This window comes from Blastomyces gilchristii (genome assembly GCF_000003855.2).
Source record: "Blastomyces gilchristii SLH14081 genomic scaffold supercont1.3, whole genome shotgun sequence".
Classification (NCBI taxonomy): Eukaryota; Fungi; Ascomycota; class Eurotiomycetes; order Onygenales; family Ajellomycetaceae; genus Blastomyces; species Blastomyces gilchristii.
The window spans coordinates 5,308,754-5,326,224 of record NW_003101680.1 but is presented as its reverse complement, the minus strand read 5'-3'; the positions used below and the strand labels follow the sequence as shown (position 1 = coordinate 5,326,224).

Genomic DNA, 17,471 nt, shown 5'->3' with positions numbered 1-17,471 from the left:
ATAACTGATGAGTAAGCTTCTATCTGAAGACTCAGTGTTCACTTAACTGTGTTTCTCTTTCTTACATATTATTATATGTTCAGATATCTTCTTGATGAATAATTATTTCTAATGAGAAGATGATGAACATTTTTCAAGTGTAAGAAGCCTACACTGAATAAATCAGTATGATATTAATAGAGACTTTGAAAGAGTTTAGTGAAATTATCTTAATTATTTTATTAAACTTGAACTTTATAATCAGTTACTGAGATGATACAGACTATGTATAATTATCTCATAGTCTGAAAGAATAGACCTCTCTCAGTATTTGATAGTCTGATTACACTATTCAGTAGTCTCTCTGCCTTGATGATTCTTTATTGAATATAATATTTAAAATTCAACTTGGAGTTTAATCATACTTCTAGTTCTTTAATATTTAATCTGAGTTTAATCTCTTTATTTAAAAGAGTTAGACTTAGGTTTTTCTCATTGAATCTTGAAAAAAAGTGAATTAACTCAGTTTTATTCATATTAAATTAAATTAGATTGATATCTACTTAAATAAAGATTTTCTTTACTGCTTTTTCAATCACTTCTAAATTATCTTTGATTGTCTTTGAACTGTAGACTAGATCAATATCATCTATATAACTGAAAAATCTTACTATTTTTATCTCTCTATTCTTGAATAGATATGCAGTGTATACTGCATATAGAACTGATAAGATTAAAGATTCTTACAGTACTTCTATTTTTATCTCAGTCTTATCTTATTTCATTTCATCAAAGAATAGCTGTATAATTCTTTTAGATATAAAACAGTTAACTCATTTTATTAGAGAAAGTGACAGTTTTAACATCTTCAAAGTTTGAATCATCTTAGACTTTAAAACATGATCAAATGTATCTCTTATATCAATAAAAACTGCAGTTGAGATCAGGTCTTCATGCTTTACTATTTGAATATTATGATTAGACTGACTGTGTGACCGTGCCTGAGATCAGGACCAAACTTTACAGTTATCACATTGTCTAAAAGTATTACTTCTGATCATGATTTATGTTCATCACATTGATCTCAAATCATATTATTTCAAATATTAAAGGTCTCAGATTCACTTTTCAAATAAAAATCTAGTTTCAGATAAAGAATATATATGAATTCTTAGTCACATTTTCATTCTGATTTCATTATTAAGAATGGCATCAAATGAGACTATGAAATCATTTCTCACTTACATAATATCATAACATAGTACTCATTTATTGAAAATTCAACAGAGAGTATTATCAAATATCATTACTTTTCTAAACACAGATCATAATTCATATAATTTTAATTATAAAAAAAATATAAAATACAAAAAAAAATACAAAACAAAAAACAAAACAAAAACAAGAAAAAATCACAATAAAAAAAAAGAAAAGAAAAAGAAAAAAAATAAAAATAAAAACAAAAAAAATCAAGATCACAGAGCTGCAGTACTCTTAAAATACTCACTTCTCAGAGTCTTTGCAATGTTTATTATCAACTATGTATTTCTCATAGTGAGAATAACACAGCTGTGATAAGTTATTATCTTAATATTATTTAATAAATAATCAGTATATATCTGTATAAATGTGAATAATTAGAAAATATACACTTAAAAAGTGTGATCAGGATGAACTCTGCTGTCACTTGAATAACATTAAGAACAGAACACTGAAATCAATGATTTTCTTCATCAATTTCACAGATAAGGCATGTGAAGATGATCTTGAGAAATATAAGATTTTCTAACTTTTGATAAAAACAGATCTCACAGAGCAACTCTATTTTCATAATATCAGAGACTGAGTATTATTAAAAAGTGTTACTTTTATATAATACATATACACTTACTGCAGTAATTTATTCTCTGTATACATGACTGAGAGTTGCAGCTTTCTCACACTGCACAGCTCTCTCTGAGATACTGCTGTCAGTTTGCAACTCATACAGTCTTTCAGTTCAGTATATACTATGTGTATACAGCTCTGTGTGCTGAGGCTGTGTTGATCATTATGACCTGGCATGATACTTACTTTTCACAGGTCATGTTTCATTTGAGAGAGGAAGAAAAAGATGCAACTATTGTTTTATTGAGAAGAGAATGAATAATTAGTATTATTGAATATAATTTGATTCATCTGTATTTAAAATCTGATTAGTCTATACTCTTCAATTTGAGGGTTTCTAAGAGTGTTTTAATAGTTTTCATATCAGCTTGAACTTAGTGATGAGTTGAAGAAGAAGAGAAAAGAGAGAAGAAAGAAATAAGAATAATCTATCTTTATAATATAAAAACAGAGAATAACTGCAATCATTCTTTCTAGCAATAAAGATCTGTTTTCTGCATGTATCTCTGATATAGATTATATAATAACTGCATACAAAGAATATCAATAGTGTATGTATTGAATGAAGATAATATTGCTAGGTAATACTGTAGCTGTTTCTGTACATCTCTGAAAGCTGTTAATAGTTTCTTTATCTCTTTATATTTAATAAGTTAATAATATATTCTGATGCACTCTCTCTTTCATTATCATCATTATTATCATCATTATCATCATTATTACTATCATTATCATGATCATCACTATTATCATTATTATCATATGATTGCTAGCTACCTTCTCCGCCTTCACCTCTCTTCAATACTTATCAAAATCAATTATATCATCTCTCTTCAAATATTCTGCGGTCCTGCAGACCACCAAGGCGCGTGAGTACTGTCACAGATTGAAGAAAGAGAAGAAGAAGATATTCAAGTAGAGAGAGACAGATTGTAAGACATGTTATAATGCCTTGAAGAGACTCTGTAAGAAAGCAGAATGATAATAATTTTAAGTAACACTTCTGATAGATTTAGACTGAACTAAGTATAGAAATAATGCAGATAACACTACTTATAAGAGATTGAAAAAGAAGATAGTGAAGAGTCTCATACAGTAGTGATAAGATCAGAAGAAGTTCTGAGAATAATTTAAGATCAAGATGAAGAGAGAGAGACAGAAGAAGAGTGATACTGTAAATAAGCAGTGATAGAAGAAGATTAAGAAGATATTGAAGTAGAAGACAAAAAAGTCAAAACTGGTAAGTCTTTTATTAAGAGATAATGATTTTTGATAATGCTTCTATTCTCTAATTGATTAGCAGGAGCTGATAGTGGAGAAGGAAATTGAGGCCTTGTTCAGGTCTCAAATGTGCTTCATGATTCAGAATATTGAGAAGACAGCTCTGCTCTTCAGGCATGTCAATCTGCTTACTGCTGAGATGAAACCTGAGACAGCAGACCAGAAAATGTAGGATTTTGAAGTACAGGTTAATCTGACTGAGAAGAAGCAGCAGAAACTCTTCTCTGAGAAGACAGTAGAGAGAGATTTTGAGATGATTATTATCTCAGATGAGGAGAAGATCAAGAAGAATAAGAATGAGAAGTGAATTATGAAGAATGATGAGAAGAATGAGAAAGAGAAGAAAGATAATAAGTAGAAAAAGTTTTTTTCTTTTTATATTGATTAGTTATAAGTTTGTAACTATTAGTTAATAATTGAAATTAATTTTAAGTTTTCAAAAATTATTATACAAGTTATAATCAATTATTAATATCAGGAATAATATATATATATATATTAAACTATCATGTCACTATAATGTATAAGTATCAACATTTTTTCAACATTGATATTCACAATATTAATATATTTTTAATAATATTATCTGATAATGCCATTTGATAACACTCTCTTTCACAATATTAATATATTTCAAGAAATATGATAGAGATTAATCAAGATTGTTTATTTACTTTTATATCTTGATAATATTCAATCTGAGTTAGTATTAAAATTATAACTAAGCTAAGAAAGAAGATTATTTTCTCTTATATTAATCCTTCTTATACACATCAGTGATCAGTTATTGAAAATAAATTATCATCTTTCTCAAATTATTATCATATCTTCTGAATCAACTTCTTTCACTTCTTTTACTTCTATTGAAGATTCATAAACTCTTTAAGAAATCACTGTGAATTATAAAGTCTATATTATTTACACTTCAACACAGAATACTCTCTTTCAATTATAATGAATAATCACTTTATTCTTCATATCTAATTTCATGTTATAAAATTTATGAAAAACTCAATATAAACACTGAGATGAACTATGAAAAAATTATTAACAGATTACATTACAGATTACTGAAGAGTTATCTCTCTGCTACAATCACTGTAACTTCATTCAGAAATATTCATTATAAACTGATCATAACTCTGAAGAAATTTTCTGACATCTGAAGTTATCAGAATGCAGATAATAAAAGAAAAATAATCAGAAAATTACTACTGAGCTGATAAGTTACTCTATCAGATAATGATTTTTAGTAACACTTACTTTCTAATTTGAAGAAAATCATATAAAAACAATCATATATCAGTACTCTGATTTCATAACTCTCATTTAATAACTTTCATAAATAATTACTTTGTATATGTATATCTCTGAATCTTTCTCTTCAATCAATTGAAAACCCTGAATTCTGAACACTTCTTCAAATGCTTAATTTAAATGTTCATATTTCATATCAATTCTGTCTTTAATTCAATCTTGAGATATACTACAAAGTTAAGATGTAATATCTAGAATCAGAGTTGAAGAATCATTGAAGAGTATCTCTCACAGTGAATACATGAACTAGTATAAATAATCTTATATTTATAAGAGTTACATGTTATTACATTGATGAGAACTGAACTTATTAAGAAACATTAATTGAATTTGAATCATTGATCAGTAGTCATACTGAGAATTATATAATAGAGATATTAATAACTGTGATTAAAAATAACTATTGAGATATTAGTCTCAGTCTTCTTACAATTATAACTGATAATACTGTGAATAACTACACTATAATAAAGAGCTTGAAGTAAAAATTGACTTTGTATTTCTGAAATAATAAATAAGGTTATATCTTCTGCATTGTACATGTGATTCAACTTATAATACAAACACTGATAAAGAATTTTAACATTGAGATAAAGAATAATAAGATGACTGATTCTTGAAATGAGAATGAGATGAAAGTGATTACTCAAGTAACTTTTATATTCACTTTATAAAAGATAATGTTTTTTAATAATACTTTTTAATATTACTTTTTAGTAATGCTTTTTGATAATGCTACTGTGAATTTTGAATAGATTGACTAATAATTTAAATATCACAGATTTGAAACATTACTAATACAATTTATAACTTCTCTAAATAATAATAATGATTTCATAATATTCAATAAATAAATAAATCAGTCATATCACAGAATATGATACAGAATGTTAGAATATAGTGAAGTTTAATATATAAGATAACTGTTCAGACTCTTCAATTATATCAGATAATTAATTATTGAGTATAACACTCTGATCAGAAAAAGATTCAGATATTGAAACTTTCTGATATAAAGTGAACTCAGTTAAAATATATGATTGATTTACTGTTTCAGTTTTATAAGATAATGAAGACAGTCTCAATCACTTATACATCAATGCTGTAGTTAGACTGATGAATGTATAAAAGATTATTTACTTATCTTAAGAAGTAGTTAAATCACTTAAACAGAAATTCAGTCTGAAATAATGCTATAGCACAGGCTATTATTACTGTAAGCAATAAACTGATATATTATTACAGTAAAACTGAACAATCTTTTACAGAGTACTATACTGTAGCAGCTCTACTAGATTTCTTCTATCAAGTTAATATCTATACTTCTCAAGATTGAACAGAGAAGGAATGAGACTTATATGTCAAATTAGCTTAAGACTACTATAATGTCAACTATCAGAGATTTGAATGAGCAGATATTAGAGATGTGAACACAGTGAAATACAATTCTCTAGTAAGTAATAATTTTTGATAACACTTCATATCATATAGAACTATAATACTAACTTTGAAACAGAACTTGTATACATTGATTACAACTGAAAATCAGGCAAAACTACATACTTGTAAAACTGAACTTAACTACTATCTTCAAGATAATTCAATGAATTTACATATTACATCAATTCTAGAGTTATGAAAAATTGTTAAGAGTATATATTCAACTGTAACACTGATAACATGTGATATTCTAACAATTTCATGAATAGAGGTGAGAATGAAGTGAAAGTTCAACTCAAGCTGAGATATTTATTACTATCACTGAGAACAATTATAAGAAGAAATAATTAAGAAACTTATAATTATAAAACATGAAATTATCAGACAGTTTAATATCTCTGATCATAGTATATCAGAGAAGTGCAGTTTTTATGAGAAAGTAAAGAATAAACTTGTACAAGAATGTATTTAGTTGTTGCATGAGTGTTATCAATAATTGTTATCAAATTCTGATTATATAAGCAATCACTGAATGAACTGAATGAGACTGAATTTGATCTTCAGTCTCAGTCTCATTCTGATTTTGAAAGAATAATCACCTTTCACAGTTTATTCTGAGAAATTACTCTCATTTCACTGTTCTTGAATTAAATCTGGTCATTTTTCACATCATTTCTCTCAGAAATGGTCCATTTTCAGATTTTTTTGAGGCTTGGTCCTGGTGGAACTCACGCTAAGAAATGTATAAGACCAGATCAAATAGAACCAAATGTGAAATTCATGGTCCTGGGGGCCAGTCTAATTATGAATAACTGAAACAACAGTGTTAATTACAGAACATTGCTTTCTATCTCTCATTTATTCACTGAATAAAAGAGAATTATTAATAGAGCTTATAAAAGATAGTTAAGTAGCTATTATCTTTTCTAAAATCTTTCCTAGACAGTTTAATAGAGATATTACTCTATATAACTGAGAAATTGAAGTTTTTCTGTTAAATTTTATAAGAATCACTTCAGTGACTTCTCTTCAGCATTCAGAATGATATTCATTTTTCAAGAGATTGAAAAAGAGCTCAAAATATTCATTCTTTAAGTAGAAGTATGTATTTTGAATAATCAAGTGATTAATTGAATCAGGCCCTGCAGCAGTTTTAACTGAACTTGAGAAGATAGCTGACTCTAATTCATCTTGTGTAAGCTCAGATCATTCTCAGTTATTTTCATTAATATAGTTATAAAGTGATATATTCTCTTCCTCTGAATCTGAATCTGATGAGTTTTGAAAGAGAATTCTCATAAAAGCTTGACATTTTTTCTCAAAAGAAGTTACTATATATGATTCATTCTGAAACTCATATTCTAAGGCTGGAAGTTTTGCTACACTTCTTGTTTTAGTATAGTTAAAAGCTTTAAAAACTTTCTTTTCTTATACTGCTTTGAGAAATTTATTTCAGCAGTCTGTTTTAGCTCTTTTAATATCTGAAAAATATTCATTTCTAACAGCTTTGAACTCTTTATCAGATATTACATCATTCTTTCAATCTCTTCTAGCAGTAGCTAATTGTTTTCTTTTAGATGTCATATTCTCATTTTATCAAGATTTGAAATACTCAGAAGACTTTTTCTTTGAAATATTATCTCTAACACTTGTTAGAATAATAGATGTAATGAGCTTCACTCTATTCTCAAGCATTTCATTTGAGATATCTTGACTGAGATTTTAATATAGCTTACTCTGCTTTTCAGATTTTAACAGTTTTTTACTTTCTTTAACTGCTTTTCAATCAGCTTTTTCAAAGTTAAACTGATTAGAGAGAAGAGAGTTTTCACTCATTTATTTTTCACTCAGTTCAATATTAAATTGAATAATCTTATGATCTGATTCTGATGTCTCATTTGAATCAATAAATCAGTTTACAAGTTCTTTTTCATTAGATTTTATGATATGAAGATTAGATCTATAATAGATTTCTATTTCATATCTTTTCTAAAAAATGTTTATTGATCAGACTTGTTAACTAAATCTATTGAATACTCAAAGATTCATTCAATCAGATTATCTGCTCTTACTGCTCTTTTAAATTCTGAATTCTATCAGAGATAATGTGCATTGAAATCTCCTATAAATATAGAGTTTCTTAATGAAGTTATATTCAGAAATTCTCTATTAATTATTCAGATATTGTTATTTTTCTTCAATGACTTGTTATTATAGATATTTATAAGCTGTATAGTATTAAACTTATTCTCTTTATCTATAATATCACTCATCAGATATCAGGGTCAGATATGATATTAAATCTTAGATTAATTGATATCTTAATCCTCTTTCTTTCATAGATCACTACTCTGGACTTTATCTCAGACTTTTGAGATAGAAAGCAGTAGTACTGTGAATGAGAAATAATGTATTATTGCTCAGCATTAAAATTCAGTTTCTGAAGCAGTATAAAATTAACTTTTTATTCAAATACAATTTGAAGATAAGAATAAATACAATTTGAGTTTCTATTTACATTATTTTAAATAAATGTGATTTTTGAAGAGTATTCAAACTTTTTTTGTTGTTTTTATTGTATATTCATACTAAATGAGAATAGAGATAGAGTAGAATCTAATTACTATTATCAGATAGTAGATTATAACTATTTTGAAAAGTAGGAATCTTAACTACTTGTATTATATCTAGTTTATTATCAGAGTTATTTCTCAATTCTCTAATCTTAACAGCAGTTTGAGAATTCAAATTCTGTTTATATTTAGCTGAAGAATTAAAGTTTGAAGATTTAGATAGTTAAGAGTTTCTTCTTTTTAATCTTATAGTTATAGATTTACTGACTTAACTATTCTCTTCAGTTCTAGATTTACTTTGAGCTTTATCTTTTCTTCAGTTCTTTTGAGTTCTTGAAGTAAATATATATTCTTTTGAGCTAGATATATGTTTTTCTTTGTAATTAGAGCTTTTAAGCAGAGTATATTAATATATTTCATCTCTTTTTAAGCATGTTTCATATTTATACTCACTAGTTTTATAATCTCTAGCACAGAATGCATATTTTAAGTCTCTAAAATAAGAGATTACAAAGTGTTCATATCTTTGACAGTTTGAACACTGTGTTTGAGCTTTGAGATTCATTCTTGAGTATTTATATTCATGAAATCTCATATTCAAATCTGCTACTCTTACTTCAGAGGTCTTTGACTGTTTAAGTGTTTTTATATATACTAGAACAGAGGCATTTCTTCTGCTTTGTCTGAACTCAATTGAATTTAGTTATACAGGCTCTTTTCTCAGTTGAATAGAGTTGTATTCTTCTAATTCACTTTTGAGAAGTAGTATTTGTTCTTCACAGTCAAAAATTTCAACTGAAATATTATAAAGAATCAATTTGTCTCACTTTTCATCTCTTTCAGATAGAAGTATTATGTTTAACAAAGATTCTACTGCTGATTTTCAGAGATTCTCATTCTGAATAAGGAATTTCACACTGAATTCAGACATTGTAGACAGAATGATGAAGTTTTTAAAGAAGAATAACTCAATTGAAGCTATAACTAATTTTTGAACTTTAATATCAATTATCAACTGAGAAAAGAACTGCTGATTGATTTCATTTCTAATTCTGAAAATGAGATTTAACTTTAGCTTGTTTCTCTGCAAGATATTCTGATTTGAGATTTTAAGAATAAGTCTTCTATTTCTGAAGATTTGAAAGTTTTACTCTTTCTACATTTTTTTCTTCACTTTTCTATGAATAGAAGTATGATCAGGATTCTTCTCAGTTTTCTCAGGATTTTGAGCAGGTTTTGAGACAGCAGATTCAGAGACAGCAAATTTAGAGATAGTAGATTCAGCTGCTTAAGTATATGTTTTCTTCTGATTTAAAGAAGAAGAAGAAGAAGTAGAAAAAGAAGAAGAGTAAAATGAAGAGTCAGTGATTATACTAGGAATTTTCAATGCTTTTAGAACTGTGTTTGAAATTCTAAGTTTGAACTTGATCACTTTCTGTAGTTCTCTAGACTGAGTATAAAGAATTATCAGAACTTCTTTATTCATCTCACTCAGATACTGCTTTTCAAGAATGTTACTTACTTTTTCAAGTTTCTGTATTTCAAGAAGTTGTTATTTCTCTATTTCTTCTTTCTTTCTTCTCTTTAGAATTTCAATCTTAAAAATAGTATTTGAGAAAGGATCATTTTTCATATCAACTGAGTATATTTTTGAACTCATTGTTCTGACTCAATGAAAAGTTAATCAGACTGTTTCAAATGAGATATTTATTAAACTCTTTTGAATTGAAAAGTTAGTCAGACTGTTTCAATTAAGAGATTTCTAAGTCTGTTTTCAATTGAAAAGTTGATCAGACTATTTCAAAAGAAAAATAAAAGACTTTTATGTATAAAATATTTGATTTTTTTCACACTAGTTCAGCAACTAGGTTAGATTTTTGAAGATAATCTAATAAACTAAAATTGATTTTTAAGATAAATCAATAAAATCTTTACAATCTCTTTCTTAGAATACAGTGAGAAAAAGTATGATATCAATTGATAATAAATCAGATAATATGACAGTTTTTGAGAGAAAAACTGACAAAAAATAAATCAATTTTTTGCAGAGAAATTGATTAAAACTATTTAATTTTATTTTAAAGCATTGAATTCTTCTCTCATAATAAGTGTGCAACTCAAATCAGTTAACAAAGAGTGTAAAAAAGAATTAAGTATTAATACAAGCTCTTTAGTCACTGAAAAAGTAATTCTTACTTAAAAGAAAATGAAATTATAACAGAAAATAACTCTGTTTTTAATTCTTTGTAACAATATTGTATCAAACTCAGAGAAAAATATCTTACTTTTTCAAGAGAAGTAAAAAACTATTTCTAAGATCTTTTTTTTACATTAACTGCTATAGAAGAATGAGATAGAAACTGATAAGATATATACTACTATATATCTTCTATCAAGACTTTCTCTCTTCAGAGTCTTGATATTATAGAGAATATAAGTCTGTTTCTATATAATAATATAAATATTATCAGTGAGATGTAGAGGAACTGGTTATTTATATCTCAAAATAGAAGACTTTGTTAATAATTATATCAATATAGAGTTAATTCTCAAATTCAATAGAAATCTAGTATTGCTGTTCTCAATTCCTTACAGAATCTATTAAATATTGAGATATTAAAACTAGATATAATATATTTCACTGTACAGAGATCAAAGGCTCAGTCAGACCTTAAGATATACTGATTTTATAGTTATTAATATGCTGTTGACTCATTCTGTTGACTCATTGTTCACTGATTATATATCAAGTACTGTTACTGAGATATCTTTTTGTATTATTTTGTCAGAGCTGAGTCAGATTGAGAGAGATAATATAAGAGTGAGACTTGATGTTAATGTCTAGATACACTGAAGACAGACAGAGTATTTACAGAGATTGCACTTCAGAAGTGTCTGTTAATTATATACTTAATATTATTACTGAGATTTCTTTTTGTATTTTTCTGCCAGAAATGAGCCAGATTGAGAAGAGTGGTGTGAGAGTGAGACTTAGCATTGATATTTTGAAATATCAAAGATGAACAGGGTTTTCACAGAGATTACTTCTCAGATATCTTCACAATTACAGATTGTGAATCTTTCAAAATCAAGAAGATTGATGCATATGACTAGATCTCTTCATCTTACAATTTGTATAACACTTTGGCCTGGGGTTGTGATGTGATAGAGATGAATGAGGAATAATCTCACACAGGAGTTTCAAACAATGTCTGGTTCATGTTTGGCTGAATAGCTTCACCATCACACGGGGTATGCAGTCAGCGATGGGTTCAAAATGCTCATATGATTGAGGGCTTTTCAATGAATCTATCGGCGGGTTCTTATTCGAAAGATCGAGCGAGTTCGTGATGAAGCGGTTGGTTTGAGATCAGAAGAAGTCTCAAGAATAATTTAAAACTAAGATGAAGAGAGAGGGAGAGAAGAAGAGTATTACTACAAATAAACAGTGATAGAAGAAGATTAAGAGAATGTCAAAGTAAGAGATAAAAAGTTAAAACTGATAAGTTTTTTATTTATTAAGAGATAATAATTTTTAATAATACTTCTGTTCTCTAATTAATTAGCAGAGGCTGACAGAGAAGAAGAGAATTAAGGCCTTATTTCAATCTTAAATACACTTTATAATTCAGAATATTGAGACGACAGCTCTACTCTCTGAGTATATCAATCTGCTTACTGCCGAAGTGAAACGTGAGACAGTCAATCAGAAAATGCAGGATTTTGAGATATAGATTAACCTGACTAAGAGAGAGTAGTAGAAACTCTTTTCTGAGAAGATAGCAGAGAGAGATTTTGAAATGATTATCATCTCAGATGAGAAGAAGAAGAAGAAGAAGAAGAATAAGAATGAAAAGTAAATTATGAAGAATGATAAGAAGAATAAGAAAGAGAAGAAAGATAATAAGTAGAAAAAGTATTTTTCTTTTTATATTAGTTAGTTATAAGTTCATAATTATTAATAATTGAAATTAATTTTAAGTTTTCAAAAATTATTATACAAGTTGTAATCAATGTCAGGAATAATACATATATATATATTTAACTATCATGATTCACAAATCACTATAATGTTATGTATAAGTATCAATCATTAATGTCATACTCAACAGACCGCTCCACTACGAACTCGCTCGATTTTTCGAATAAGAACCCGCCGATAGATTCATTGAAAAGCCCTCAATCATATGAGCATTTTGAACCCATCGCTGACTGCATACCCCGTGTGATGGTGAAGCTATTCAGCCAAACATGAACCAGACATTGGTTGAAACTCCTGTGTGGGATTATCCCTCATTCATCTCTATCACATCACAATCTCAGATCAAAGTGTGATACAAATTGTAAGATGAAGAGATCTAGTCATATGCATCAATCTTCTTAATTTTGAAAGATTCACAATCTGTAATTGTGATGATATCTGAGAAATAACTTCTGTGAAAACCCTGTCTATCTTTGATGTTTCAAAACATCAATGCTAAGTCTCACTCACATACCACTCTTCTCAATCTGGCCCACCTTCAGCAGAAAGATACGAAAAGATACCTCAGTAATACTATCAAGTAGACTGACCGTGTGACCGTGTCTGCGACCAGGACCAGAATATTTGATGATCTTATTACCAATTTAACTGATTTCATTACACAGTTTTAACATTAGATAGTAGTTTCATACTATCTCAGTGAGACTTACTGTCAACTCTTGTCACATTTTTCAAATGAGATCATGATTTTCACTTCTTAATTTAAATTATTTTTATTGCTTTAAATGACTTTAAATCTCATTTAAGTGTTATCAAAAAGCATTACTTTTTAAAAAATTAAAAATAGTCTAAAAAAAACCTTAAAATGTCTAAAAATAGTAACTTTATGTCAAGAATGAAACTAAATGAGATCAAATGAGACCACTTTCTTATTTTTTCTAAGTAATGATTTCATTTTGAGATCTGATATATAGTCACTTTGCATGTTTTTTTAATGATTAGTCACAGCGGGATTCACATCAAGAAATGTATGAAACCAGATCAAATGAGATCAAATGTGAAATTCATGATCCCAGCGGCCAGTCTACTATCAAGCATATAATCAACAGACACATCTAAAGTGCAACCTTCACATCTGTCATTAGTGTACCAAGACATCATTGCCAAGTTTCACTTGTGTATCACCTCATTCAACCTGGCCTATCTTCAGTGGAAAGATACAAAAAGATTCCTTATCAAAAGTATTTGATATATAATTGACAGACATGACAACTATAAAATCAGTATATCTCAAGATCTGACTGAGTCTTTTTTCTCTGCGCAGTGAGATATATTAAATCTAGTTTTAATATCTCAATATTCAATAGATTTTGCAAGAGATTGAGAAGAGCAATACTAGATTTCTATTGAATTTCAGAATTAACTCTATATTGATATAATCATTGATAAAGTCTTCTATCTTGACATATAAATAATCAGTTTCTCTACATTCTGCTGATAATATTTATATTATTATATAGAAACAGACTTATATTCTCTATAATATCAAGACTCTGAAGAGAGAAAGTCTTGATAGAGAGTATACAGTAGTACATATCTTAGCAGTTTCTATCTCATTCTTCTACAGCAGTTAATGCAAATAAAAAAGATCTTAGAATTAGTTTTTTACTTCTCTTGAAAAAGTAAGATGTTTTTCTCTGAATTTTATACAATATTCTTATAAAGAATTAAAAACAGAGTTCTTTTCTGTCATAATTTCACATTCTTTTAAGTAAGAATTACTTTTTCAGTGACTGAAGAGCTTTTATTAATACTTAATTCTTTTTTATACTCTTTATTAACTCATTTGAGTTGCACACTTGTTGTATGAGAAGAATTGAATGATTTAGAATAAAATTGAATAGTTGGAATCAATTTCTCTGTAAAAAATTGACTTGTTTTTTATCACTTTTTCTCTTAAAAACTGTCATATCATCTGATTTGATATTATTTGATATCATACTTTTTCTCACTATATCTCAAGAAAGAGATTGTGAAGATTTTATTGATTTATCTCAAAAATCAATTTTAGTTTATTAGATTCTCTTCAAAAATCTAACCTAGTTACTCAACTAGTGTGAAGAAAATCAGGTGTTTTACACAAGAGTCTTTCTTCTTTTGAAATAGTCGATCAACTTTTCAATTGAAAATAGACTGATAAATCTCTCAATTGAAACAGTCTGATCAACTTTTCATTGAGTGAGAAAAATGAGTGTAAAAATACACTCAGTTGATGTGAAAAAAGATGCTTTCTCAGACGCTATTTCTGAGAGTGAAATTCTGAAGAGAAGAAAGAAAGAAGAAGTAGAGAAACAATAAGTTCTTGACATACAAGAGCTTGAAAAAGTGAGCAAAATCCTTGAAAAACAGTGTCTGATTGAGATGAATGAAGAAGTTCTGTTAATTCTCCATACTCAGGCTAGACAACTACAGAAAGTGATTAAGTTCAAGCTTGGAATTTCAAATACAGTTTAAAAAACATTGAAAACTTCTAGTACAATTACTGACTTCTCTTTGTCTTTTTCCTTCTCAAATCAGAAAAAAACATACACTCAAGCAGCAGAATCTGCTGTTTCTAAATCTACTGTCTCAAAACCTGCTCAAAACTCTGAAAATACTTAGAGAAAAAATGCTCATACTTCTCTTCATAAGAAAGAAGAGAAGAAAATGCAAAAACAGAAAAATATTCAAATCTTCAGAAATAGAAGACTTATTCTTAAAGTCTCAAATACAGAGATTCTGTAGAAGAACAAGCTGAACTCAAATCTCATGTTTAAAATTAGAAATGAAGTTAATCAGCAGTTCTTTTCTCAGTGAATATGTGATATTGCAGTTTAAAAACTAGTGATAGCTTCAATTGAGTCATCTTTCTTTGAAAACTCTATCATTCTAACTACAATGTCTGAATTCAGTGCAGAATTTCTTATGAAAAATGAGAATATCTGAAAATCAGTATTAAAATCTCTGTTAAATACAACAATTCTATCTGAGAGAGATGAAAAGTGAGACAAATTCATTTATCATAATATTTCAGTTGAAATTTTTAACTGTGAGAAAGAAATTTTACTTCTTAAAAATGAGTTGAAGAAATACAATTCTATTCAACTAAGAAAGAAGTCTGTATAACTGAATTCAATTGAATTTAGACAAATCAGAAGAAATGTCTCTGTTCTAGTTAATACAAAAACACTTGAATAATTAAAAATCTCTGAAGTGAGAGTAGCAGGTCTAAAAATGAGAGTTCACAAATACAAAGGCTCAGAAATGAATCTCAAAATATAAACACACTCAAACTGTCAAAGATATGAACACTTTGCAATCTCTTATTCCAGAGATATCAAATGTGATTTCTATGCTAGAGATCACAAAACTAGTGAGTATAAATGTGAAATATACTCAAAAAGAGATAAAATATGTTAATATACTCTGGTTAAATACTCTAACTGTAAAGAAAAGCATGTGTCTAGTTCAAAAGAATGCACATTTACTTCAAGAATTCAAAAGAACTGAAGAAAAGAAGAAGCTCAAAGTCAATCTAAAACTGAAGATAATAGTCAAGTCAGTAAATCTACAACTGCAAGCTCAAAGAGCAGAAACTCTGAATTATTGAAATTTAAAAGCTCAAATTCTCCAGCTAAATATAAATAGAATGTGAATTCTCAAACATCTGTTAAGATTAGAGAATTGAGAAATGACTCTATTGATAAACTAGAAAGAATTCAAGCAGTTGAAATTCCTGCTTTTCAAAACAGTTATAATTTACTATCAGATAATAGTGATTAGATTCTACTCTATTTCTACTCTCTTTTAGTATGAATATATAATAAAAACAACAAAAAAAGTTTAAAAATTCTCAAAAAGCACATTTATTTAAAACAATGTGAATAGAAACTCAAATTGCATTTATTCTTGTCTTCAGAACACATTTGAATAAAAAGTTGACTTTGTACTTCTTCAACAATCAAACTTTGATGCTGAGTAAAAGTACATCATTTCTCATTCAAGCTATTACTACTTTCTGCCTGAAAAATCTGAGATAAAATCAAGAGTAGTGATTTACAGGAGAAAAAGATCAAGATATCAATTTAATCTGAGATTTAATATTATATCTGACTCTAATATTCTAGTGAGTGATATTATAGATAAAGAGAATGAGTTTGATATCATTCAACTCATAAATATCTATAATGAAAAGTTATTGAAAGTAAACAACAATTTCTGAATAATTAATAGAGAATTTTGAATATAATTTCCTTAAAAAACTTTCTCATTGCAGAAGACTTCAATGCACATTATTTCTGATGAAATTCAGAATGCAGAAGAGAAGTAAGAGCAGATAAACTGATTAAATAAACTTTTAAGCATTCAATAGATTTAGTTAACAAGTCTGATTAATAAACATTCTTTAGAAAAGACATGAAACAGAAATCTATTATAGATCTAACTTTTATATCATAAAATCTAATAGAAAAAAGACTTATAAACTGATTTATTGATTCAAATAAGACCTCAGAATCAGATCATGAGATTATTGAATTTGATATTGAACTGAGTGAAAAATAAATGAGTGAAAATCCTCTTCTCTTCAATCAGTATAACTTTGAAAAAGCCGATTGAAAAGCAGTTGAAGAAAGTGTAAAACAGCTGAAATCTGAAAAGCAGAGTAAGCTCTATTGAAATCAGAATTGTAAGAGGCCTACGCCGAATAGATTGGTATAATATTGATAGGTCTTATATAACAAAGATAAAAACATTAGAGAAGGAAAGAAAGAGAAAGTGCGAGAATTGACAACTGAGATGGATATTTATACGTGTATGTGGTGGCGTACGCGGTGGAGCTTCGGGGCGGGAGAATATACGCGCGTTTATAGCAGCTGAGGATCGGCAATTGAGAATGACTGAGAATCAGAGTGTACATGTTCAAGAATGAAGTGATTGGAATCTGTGAAGTGTAATGAAATAGTCTATATAAT

At 27.8% G+C, this 17,471-nt stretch overlaps 1 protein-coding gene across 1 annotated transcript; it reads left to right on the top strand.

The window, feature by feature from the left end:
- Positions 1-15,055: 15,055 nt before the first annotated feature.
- Positions 15,056-15,964, top strand: BDBG_16605 (uncharacterized protein; the record flags this gene model as incomplete). Its single annotated transcript, XM_031724527.1, has 3 exons — positions 15,056-15,239; positions 15,344-15,409; positions 15,831-15,964. Coding segments are annotated over 3 exons (384 nt in total), but the record flags the coding sequence as incomplete, so codon positions are not given.
- Between the last annotated feature and the right edge of the window lie 1,507 nt (positions 15,965-17,471).